This window comes from Salvelinus fontinalis, chromosome 18 (assembly GCF_029448725.1).
Source record: "Salvelinus fontinalis isolate EN_2023a chromosome 18, ASM2944872v1, whole genome shotgun sequence".
Taxonomy (NCBI): Eukaryota; Metazoa; Chordata; class Actinopteri; order Salmoniformes; family Salmonidae; genus Salvelinus; species Salvelinus fontinalis.
This window is the reverse complement of record NC_074682.1, coordinates 29,593,807-29,604,321: the sequence shown is the minus strand read 5'-3', so window position 1 is coordinate 29,604,321 and position 10,515 is coordinate 29,593,807. Positions and strand designations below refer to the sequence as shown.

At 41.0% G+C, this 10,515-nt stretch overlaps 1 protein-coding gene across 6 annotated transcripts in view; it reads right to left on the bottom strand.

The window, feature by feature from the left end:
• Positions 1-5,523: 5,523 nt before the first annotated feature.
• LOC129815253 (neurofascin-like) overlaps positions 5,524-10,515 on the bottom strand; it is a 171,518-nt gene continuing 166,526 nt past the window's right edge. For all 6 annotated transcript variants that reach the window (XM_055868879.1, XM_055868880.1, XM_055868883.1 and 3 more), the window contains one exon: positions 5,524-9,915. In XM_055868879.1, the coding sequence (XP_055724854.1) occupies positions 9,687-9,915 (229 nt within the window). In that variant the 3' untranslated portion in view covers positions 5,524-9,686. The remainder of the gene's footprint in view (positions 9,916-10,515) is intronic.

The following is a 10,515-nucleotide window of genomic DNA, read 5'->3' as shown; positions in this document are numbered from 1 at the left end:
GCCAAGATGTTCAAATGTTCATAGATGACCAGCAGGGTCAAATAATAATAATCACACTGGTTGTCGAGGGTGCAACAGGTCTGCACCTCAGGAGTAAATATCAGTTGGCTTTTCATAGCCGATCATTCAGTATCTCTACTGCTCCTGCTGTCTCTAGAGAGTTGAAAACAGCAGGTCTGGGACAGGTAGCACGTCCGGTGAACAGGTCAGGGTTCCATAGCCGCAGGCAGAACAGTTGAAACTGGAGCAGGAGCACGGCCAGGTGGACTGGGGACAGCAAGGAGTCATCAGGCCAGGTAGTCCTGAGGCATGGTCCTAGGGCTCAGGTCCTCCGAGAGAGAGAAAAAAAGAAAGAAAGAAAGAGAGAAAAAGAGAGAAAGAGAATTAGAGAGAGCATACTTAAATTCACACAGGACATCGGATAAGACAGCAGAAATACTCCAGATATAACAGACTGACCCTAGCCCCCCGACACATAAACTACTGCAGCATAAATACTGGAGGCTGAGACAGGAGGGGTCTGGAGACACTGTGGCCCCATCCGACATGTCCTCTATGCTTATTGTTATTGTTCAATGTATGGCTATTTTGACCCTTGGTTATTGTTGTTACTGTTGTCCCGTTGACAATTTTGATTCTTAATATTTTTATATTGTAAATATCCAAAGTAAGCTTTGGCATTATGTACATTGTTACGTCATGCCAATAAAGTTAATTCAATTTAATTTAATTGAGAGAAAGAAGGATAGAGAGAGAGAGAGAGAGAGAGAGACCACAATATGTACATTGTAACGTCATGCCAATAAAGCAAATTTAATTGAATTGAGAGAGAGATAGATAGAGAGAGCTAGATATAGATAGAGAGATAGAGATACCACAAAAGCTTTCAACTCTTAACTGATATAATATGTTGTTTTCAAGGCTGTGCAATACTTGCATCTAGCTTACGCAATAGTTGATACACTTTTTCAAGGTTATTCCAACCACGCTACCACTCCTGACCTCCGGCCTATCATACAGTAGATTACACATCATTATCTACATGCATGCACATCTAGCCGTTGTTCTATCCAGTATCCTTCGTCTACTCTGTCTGTCTACAGCTCAGCTCCTAACCCCCACCAGGACCTACTGTTCTCTACTCTTCATCTACGCAGCTCCACATCTTTAACATCGCATAGCATAGTTTTATTTTCTCTAAGCTCCTCTGCTTCTTTATGCATTCATGTTATGGCCCACATGAACCAGAGAGCCTTGCTTGGCTGTTTGGGGTTGCTGAGTATGTACGATGCACCAGACGTGTGTTTTGATAAGTGTTGTGATAATCAATGGGATCGACCACGCACTCTAACCTCCTCTGCCTTTCAATCAACTCCAGAATGCACTGAAGAATGGGATGGATGCATCCCAAATGGAACTCTATTCGTTATATAGCGCACTACCTTTGTGTGCAAAAGTAGTACATTATAAAGGGAATGGGGTACCATTTGGACGCTGAAGATGAATTCACTGCAGACGGTGGACTTTGACTGCAGTCAAAGTCCACTTTGTATGGACAGCCCCTGGGTAGATGCATTATACAAGCCTTGCGTAAGGAGCACATATAAATCAGGTTGTCAAAAATGCTTTGTGTGTTTTCTTCATGTCATCTATCTTTTAATGGCTGCAGGAAAGAAACACTGTGATTTTAACCCCCTTGGAAATGAATTCATTCAACGCAACAGCAGCCATGTGTTCCAATTTACTCCTTGGTGTGTGTGATACAAATGCCTGCCAGTGGAGAAGAGTGCATTTGCAAAAATGAACAGGTCAAGCTGATTTAACATAAATAATAATTCCAGTGGAGCAGTGGGTGTTTTTTTTGGCAGTAATCTCATACCCTATGGATGGGCTCTCAATATTGATTGCTAAATAATCATTTGGATTTGAGGCCAACCAAAATCTAAGACACAGCATAGTAGTCTACATGATGACAATATCAATCAATGAAAATCTGTCACAACATAACCATAATAAATACTCTGCCTAAATAACTTAGTTTAGTTTAAAGGAGATTCATGTCTCTATAACTTGATCCACACAGAGGGGAAAAACATTAGCACTATCGCACTTCATCCTGGTCTCATAGACTAGCCGTAACATAGTAAATGTAAATCTGGGACACTCAAATTAATATGATAGGTTACGTTTGGTATGGTTACATAAGACAGATGGTTACTTAAGGCAAAAATGAAAGTAGGGTGGTTGGTCGGGCTGGTTGGTTGGTTGGATGGATGGGTGGGTGGATATATAACGCATACATCTAGCTACCAAAAGGAAGTCTCATCAAGGACAATTTTAACATTTTAGCTAATTAGTAACTTTTCAACTACTTACTACTTTTTAGCTACTATGCAACCACTTAGCATGTTAGCTAACCCTTACCCTAATCTTAACCCTTTTAACTAACCCTTCCCCTAACTTTAACCCTTCCCCTAATCTTAACCCTTTTAACTAACCCTTCCCCTAACTTTAACCCTTTTAACTAACCCTTCCCCTAACCTTAACCCTTTTAACTAACCCTTCCCCTAATCTTAACCCTTTTAACTAACCCTTCCCCTAATCTTAACCCTTTTAACTAACCCTCCCCTAACCTTAACCCTTTTAACTAATCCTTCCCCTAACCCTTTTATTTAACCCTTCCCCTAACCTTAACCCTTTAATCTAACTCCTAAACTTAACCTTAACTCCTAACCCTAACCCCCTAGCCTAGCTAACATTAGCCATCTAGGTAGAATTTGTGACATATCATACATTTAGCAAATTCGTATGATATTGTACATTTTGCAAAATCGTAACATATTGTACATTTAACAAATGTGTAACATATAATACGAATTGTAATTCGTAAAACATATCATATTAAATTGAATGTCCGGGATTTACCTACAGAATAATAATACGAAATGCTATGAGACCAGGTTGAGCACTCTGGTAGATGAAATCAGACAAAGTGTGTGTTGAGTTGTCCCTAGACAGGTACAGTAGTAATGTGATATGCTATCTGGTGTTGTGAACATCTGCCTCTGTTTTCTCCTGTGGAGCTCACAGAGCATCTGTTGTGAGGAGGTGGGAAATGTTGGCTGGTTAGGGTCGTCTTTCGGGTTGTCACATTGTGTAATTACTTCTGTGTTAGACTGTGTCCTTGTGTGGAGACTTCTGTGTTAGACTGTGTCCTTGTGTGGAGACTTCTGTGTTAGACTGTGTCCTTGTGTGGAGACTTCTGTGTTAGACTGTGTCCCTGTGTGGAGACTTCTGTGTTAGACTGTGTCCCTGTGTGGAGACTTCTGTGTTAGACTGTGTCCCTGTGTGGGGATTTCTATGTTAGACTGTGTCCTTGTGTGGGGATTTCTATGTTAGACTGTGTCCCTGTGTGGAGACTTCTATGTTAGACTGTGTCCCTGTGTGGGTATTTCTATGTTAGACTGTGTCCCTGTGTGGGGATTTCTATGTTAGACTGTGTCCCTGTGTGGAGACTTCTCTGTTAGACTGTGTCCCTGTGTGGGGATTTCTATGTTAGACTGTGTCCCTGTGTGGAAACGTACGTATGCTAGACTGTGTGGATGTATAGAGATTTCTATGTTAGACTGTGGGAATTTGATTTGATTTAGTGTAGGTTCTGTCAGCACCAGCCATGGATACGTTTACTAATGGCTTTTATGGGTGACGTTTATGTGACAGTCGGGGATGGAGAGAGGAAGAGGTATGTCGCTCTCTTTAGAAAGCCAGCATGCCGGCGTGGTTAGGACATTAATATTTAGTAGCCTTGCGGGGGTCAAGGCAGGCAGAATGTATTCAGCCCTATTTAATAAAGCATGCCATCGGCCGGCTTCAGCTCTCCCCCTCTCTTTCAGCCTGCCAGCTGATTTATTGTTGTGCTGCTTGTATTAATCTCGCCAGTGTTTTTGTGTTTGTCGTCGGTGTGGAGGGATAGCAGTAGCCTTGCTAGTTTAATAGGAATGGTGAATAAAAGGGTGAACTCTATGAGTGACGAGGCACCCAGGAAGTGATATAATGCAGGGACTTTTCTACAAATGGTGTATTCCACTGTAGGCCTACGTACATCAGAAGATAAATCAGTAAATTAGACTTATGGTAGGGCTGTTGGGTGGGCTAAAACTAAACTGGGCCAGGGTCCAATAGTGGTAAACCTTTGATGCTTAACCTGGACTGATCCTAAAAATATACCAAGCTCCATGTATTTACACATACCTGTATACTATTAAAAACAATTTATACTGAACAAAAAATATAAACGCAACATGCAACAATTTCAATGATTTTACTGAGTTACAGTTCAGTCAATGTAAATAAATTCATCAGGCCCTAATCTATGGATTTCACATGACTGGGCAGAAGCGCAGCCAAGGGAGCCAGGCCCAGCCAGGCCGATTTGGGAGCCAGGCCCAGCCAATCAGAATTTGTTTTTACCGAGTTACAGTTCAGTCAATTTAAATAAATTCATTAGGCCCTAATCTATGGATTTCACATGACTGGGCAGAAGCGCAGCCAAGGGAGCCAGGCCCAGCCAGGCCCATTTGGGAGCCAGGCCCAGCCAATCAGAATTTGTTTTTTACCAACAAAAGAGATTTATTACAGACAGAAATACTCCTCAGTTTCATCAGCTGTCTGGGTGGCTGGTCTCAGACAATCCCGCAGGTGAAGAAGCCGGATGTGGAGGTCGTGGGCTGGCGTGGTTATACATGGTCTGCAGTTGTGAGATCGGTGCCAAATTCTCTAAAACGATGTTGGAGGCGGTATATGATAGAGAAATTAACATTAAATTCTCTGGCAACAGTTCTGCCAATTGCACGCTCCCTCAAAACTTGAGACATCTGCGGCATTGTGTTGTGTGACAAAACTGCACATTTTAGAGTGGCCTTTTATTGCCCCCAGCACAAGGTGCACCTGTGTAATGATAATGCTGTTTAATCAGCTTCTTGATATGCCACACCTGTTAGGTGGATGGATTATTTTAGCAAAGGAGAAATCCTCACTAACAGAGATGTAAACAAATGTGATCCCAAAATTAGAGAGAAAAGCTTTTTGTGAATATGAAAAATTCCTGGGATTTCTGAGCTTTTATTTGAGCTCATGAAACATGGGATCAATACTTTACATGTTGCGTTTATATTTTTGTTCAGTATACAGTATTTGCACTTATTCCTTTTGGAGGTTGCGTTGAGTATTTGTAATAAAACGTAGCCTATTGATCAAATCACACATATAGTCAGTAGACATTGAGTGAATTTCAGTCAATACGTTTTATTACAAATACTCAACGCAACCTCCAAAAAGGAATTTGTACAAAAATATTGTTTTTAATATGTTTAAAATGTATACTCAGGAAATATATTGCTATTCGTTTTCTGGATTTCTAAGTGTTCCATGCTCCAGGAAGTGACTGAATAGTACCAGTAGTATTGACACAGACAGAACAGCAGCCTAATATAATAAAAACAATAGAAAGAGAGAAGTCAGAAGTTAGAGAAAGAGATAGCTTTACTATAAAGAAGGCGTCTCTAGCAGAAGTTGCAACATCTCATCATACACGCATACATGGTGAATATATTAATATGCCATTTTACTGTTGATTAGATGTACCTTACAAAATATGTTATTTCGCGAGTAGAAGCAAGACTGGGAAGCTGCTTTGATACACTTGTAAAAGTAAACAGAGAAATTCAAATTTACTAAAATAATTACACATAACAAAAATATGAACAATTATAATAATCCAAGCTCCAATTTAATAATTGTTATGTGTGTCTCATTGTACGGATAAAATCCCAGTTTTGCAGAATCACAAATAAACTGAACTCAAAGCTGTGAAAATACAAAGACACTCTTACATTTCTGTAACCCCTTGTTAGTTGATTTGCTATTGTAGGGGAGGAGCGGTGTCTAGACGATGTAAACATTACAAACAGAATGAGAAGACACACTACCGCATACAGATGTAGGAACTTAATTTGAGCCAGATTGCTATAACAGAGAAATATTCCTGCAGCAACAGGAAATTTGAATTATTATGTGGATTATAATTAATGGACATTTGTGTAGGGGTTGGTACATTATTCATAATGGGAAAATCAAGTCTGAAATGTTAACATTTCTTCAGAAGCCTTTTTAAACATCAAATACACTCCAAGTTTAAAATGTCCTGCATTGCAGTAAAGTTCTCCTGCAGCAGGGTGATCAAATTAAGATCCTACATCTGTGTGCACCTCCAAACATTGTGCACAAACAAACAATAAGACATAAGAAAGCACTGTGTATCAGCAAATATGCATAATTCTCTTTTTAGTGTTTTCTAGCCAGTTTACTAATTCCCCCTTTAGAATCCACACAGGGAAAGGACAAATGCTGTCAAGGAAAAGAGCTTGTACAGTATCGTGACCCGAACACAAACAACGGTGAGATCAAGGCTAAAGTTCTGAACTAGAAGCTCTAAATCCGTCATCGAACATTCCGTGATTCAGCAGTCTAAGGTTTGTTGAAGGTTTGAGAGTGGACTGTCTCTCTGTGCGCTTAGTCTTGCTTAGTTTAGAACAGCATATAGCAACAGGAAGGGCACTGTATTGTGTCTCTGCCAGCACTCCTGGTCTCCTGTTTCCTCATGTTTATACAGTGATCAGGTGTCTGTAGATGGTAGGCAACTGTACCCAGAGGTCATGGTGAACTTGATCACAAAGCAACAACATGAAAAACAAATGGGTCAAAATTCTATGCGGATATTGCTTTGAGAAGCTGGAGAAAGGAGGTTTAAAGAGGACCAGTTCACAGAGGCTGTTGGTGGACATACAGTATATTCTTTCTTTTAAGACTTAGGTGAGGATGAAGGCAGGACAAAAGACATCTCTTTGAAGGAGTGAAGCACTATACCAAATGTATTCCTTTCAAAACGGCCACCAGTTACTGGGCTGTCACCAGGAGGGGTGGAGCAGCAGGCATGTTGGTGAAAGGCATGATGAGTCTGTGCAGCCTTGAGAAAGTCCGGGTTTGCCTTAATACAAAAACAAACAAAATAGGGGGAAATTGGCTATTTGGTAACTCTGCAAATGCCCTTTTTAAATAGGCTTTGAACATGTGTGCAGAGAATGCTACAATGATACATTTCATGAGCACTTTCATTTACACCATAAAGGGGCTGACTAGGCCTACTGTATACCTGTTCCACAATATACTGTTTCTTCTCAACTGTTTCTTTTGAATTAGTGATGATCAGAAAAGTTACCGACAGAGAGACGGCACAAGCCATCTATTAACATTTCAATGCAAGTTCTTCGGGACAACATTGATGAAGTCATTTTGAGTCCCAATCATGAGATGCACCAGGTACATTTGCTTGGTGGATACAGATGTGTGATTCTTTGTTTTCCTCATGGATATTTACAAAGACATATTTTTTTCAGGACCTACAGTACGTGTACCTATAGATACACTATGACAAATGCAATGTTACATTCCTGTATTATGTGAAATGTATATTAAATAAATGATAATACCAACATGGAATACTAACAGTAATATAACATGAATAGTCAACATGAAGAGCAGCACAATGACTAGATCAACACAACCTCTTTAATGGTGACATACAGTGAATGTTGCTAGTTTACAGCAGAAATACCCTTCGCCACAAAACATGTCACACGGCAATTTTTTTACAATATCAAATTCAGGAAAGTTCTTTATCGTGGGTTCTGAGTTGGTTCTGATGTGAGACCATCAAGTCAGTTGGTCAAAAATGTGTATTCAACAATTAATAAGTGAATTACTAATATATTAATGAATACTATAAACATAATGTAATCAATTAAAACATGAAATACACACCTGAAAAACAATGTGACGTCCGTTAGCTAATTGCCATTGATTAGCTAAGATCTATTTGATTTAACATGAAAGACTTTAGTAGTGCCATTGTAAAAAGTTGAAAATATGGGTGAACTTTCTGTGGCTTTCTGCCACTTTAAGAGGTGAAACATCAAGGAAGACTCATTAGTGAGTTCTACTAATGAAAAGATCAAATGGTAAAATGGCGGTTCACCACTGTATCAGTATCGGTGGTAAAATGGCAGCCCACCACTGTATCAGTATCTTTGGTAAAATAACGGTCCACTACTGTATTGGTGCACCCCAACTTCTTCACACTTCCTTGACATAATGGCTACCTGTCAATGATGACTAGGGCCAGGCAGAATTTGCAGGGATGTTCAATGTTCAATACCTTCACAGAGTTGTCTGTAACCTATATTCAAAGACATAAAATATGTTTTGGTTTTATTTTGAGTTGTTCAACAGTCAATTAGGATTCTAAATAAGTTCTGAAGGGTTGAGAAGTCCTGCCTTTGCAGATTCAGCCTGCCTCTAACAACTGTTATAAAAGAAGCATACAAAAGGGGTGCCGATCAAGCCTAAGGATCACAGCCATGCTAACCATGAAGTAAACAGGAAGTGAGTCACATCCTCGGAGTGCCAGTCGCCATAGAGATGTACAAACAGCAAAGCGGGTAAAACCTCCTCTCCAAGCGACTTGTCCTAGGTCTCTTGCACTAAAGTACTACCATGCTTGAAAATAAAATATATTTTTTAATGTAATTTATAACTGACATAGTAGTAGCTTGTACTATAAAAAAAGCTTGAGGCAGGAATAGCATTGCTATAACTGTGGCCGTTTTTAATATCTCCACACGACTTGAGTTTAGAGGTGAATCATAGGTACATTTACCACAGCGGGAAGGCAAGGGAACGATAGAATTTCATTAAGCAGGTTATTCTTCTTTAAACCTGTAAGTCAACACTGAAAAATAAACAATTGAATTAATAACCAGACTTTACACAAAAACATGAGGTGGTGGTAATGCATAGTTTTGCAGCGAACTAGAAGGTGAGCTAGCACTGTTTACAGCATTCATATATTCAAATGACTCATCTGCTGTATCAATTGAGAACAAAAAACCATCTCTCTGTGTGGAAATATCAATGTGATAAACATATCTGCCAACATCCTGCTATGTTGGTGGTCCGGAGCTGATATGCTCATAGGACGAGTGTCTGTGTCTCCTTCCCTAGGGACGCTCCGTAAAGACACAGGGGGGCGTGAGGATGTGTGTGGGGAGAAAGAGAGGGGTTTGGGGGGACAGCTGAGTACGTTGAAAACAAAGAAAGCTCTAGAGCCACACAAAATGGTTGAAAACCTCGGCGTTTCCTCCTAGTCCTCTACAACTGAGGCTTGCCCGTTAGGCACACTCACTCTGTGTGAGGGGCAGAAGGAGGAGCATAGAGAAACTGGTACTGTTGAAGATTCCCAAACTTCGCCTTGGCAAGCCATTTCGATATAGAACGTCAATAGCCGAACGTCAGGGCTTGGCTCACAGTAACTTCAACTTCATTCCATTCACACCCCCTTAATTCTCAGAGGAATGGTTTCTCCCTCCGCTCTAAGAGGTCAAACAGTCTCCAGGCAGGTGCTGTGTGTGTTTACATGTGTATATGTGTTTAATATATTAATACACTTATATTCATATGTGTGTGTGTTTGCGTATGTGTGTGTGTGTGGTCGTAGTATTAGTGGTGGTAATATCACCCTCCGACCGCCAGGGGGAGTTCTTCAGATCCCCAGGCCAGGCCGGGCAGGGGGACTATGCCAGCGAGTAGATGGCGTTGACGGGTGAGGTGGCCTCGGAACTCTCGTTGCCTTCCGTCTCGTCCTTGTCCTTTTTGACAGTGTACTGGCCGATGAAGGAGCCGTCCTCGTTGAACTGGCCATCCCCTCCCTCACCATAGTCCACCAGGCTGTCGTCACTCTCCTTCACACCGCCATCCAGAGAGTTCTGGCTGCCCTGCAGAGGCTTGTTGTCCTCGTCGCTGCTGCAAAGGGTCAAGAGGTCAAAGGTTAGATTCCGCCTGTGATGTCATCGACACGGTCATCAACGCAGGCGAGTCCTTACCGTCCCAAAGGTTAGGGGAGAGAGAGGAGAGTAGTTAGGGGTAAGAAGAAAACTGTGGAAGGGAACAACTGTCAACAAGAGAAGTGTTGATTCTGTAGTTTTCCACTTTCATCTCTCTTACAGTACAGACTGTAGCTGAGGTCATTCAGTGCAGACTGGAACACAAGCACTTTCACAAACTCATTTCGGAACAACATCGATACTTGCCTTTAGCTATGATATAAAAACACGGGCAATGGTCAACCTGAGTGCAATAATATAAGCTTGCTAAAATATAAAAAGCCCTGCAGTAAATATTGTAGTCTAGAAGAACTGCTACAGAGCCCCTTTGTCTTTGGGGAAGCTGTATACTGGCCTTAAATGCTCAAACCAATGCATTATCATACACATGCTGCTCAGTCTGGGCTATGTTCTGATCTGAGATCTGTGCATAAAGCTCAAACTCACACAAAAGTCTGAGCGTTGCAGGTGTTAGTGTATGTGTGTGAAAGCCCAAGTTATAGTAGGTGTGCGTATCTCA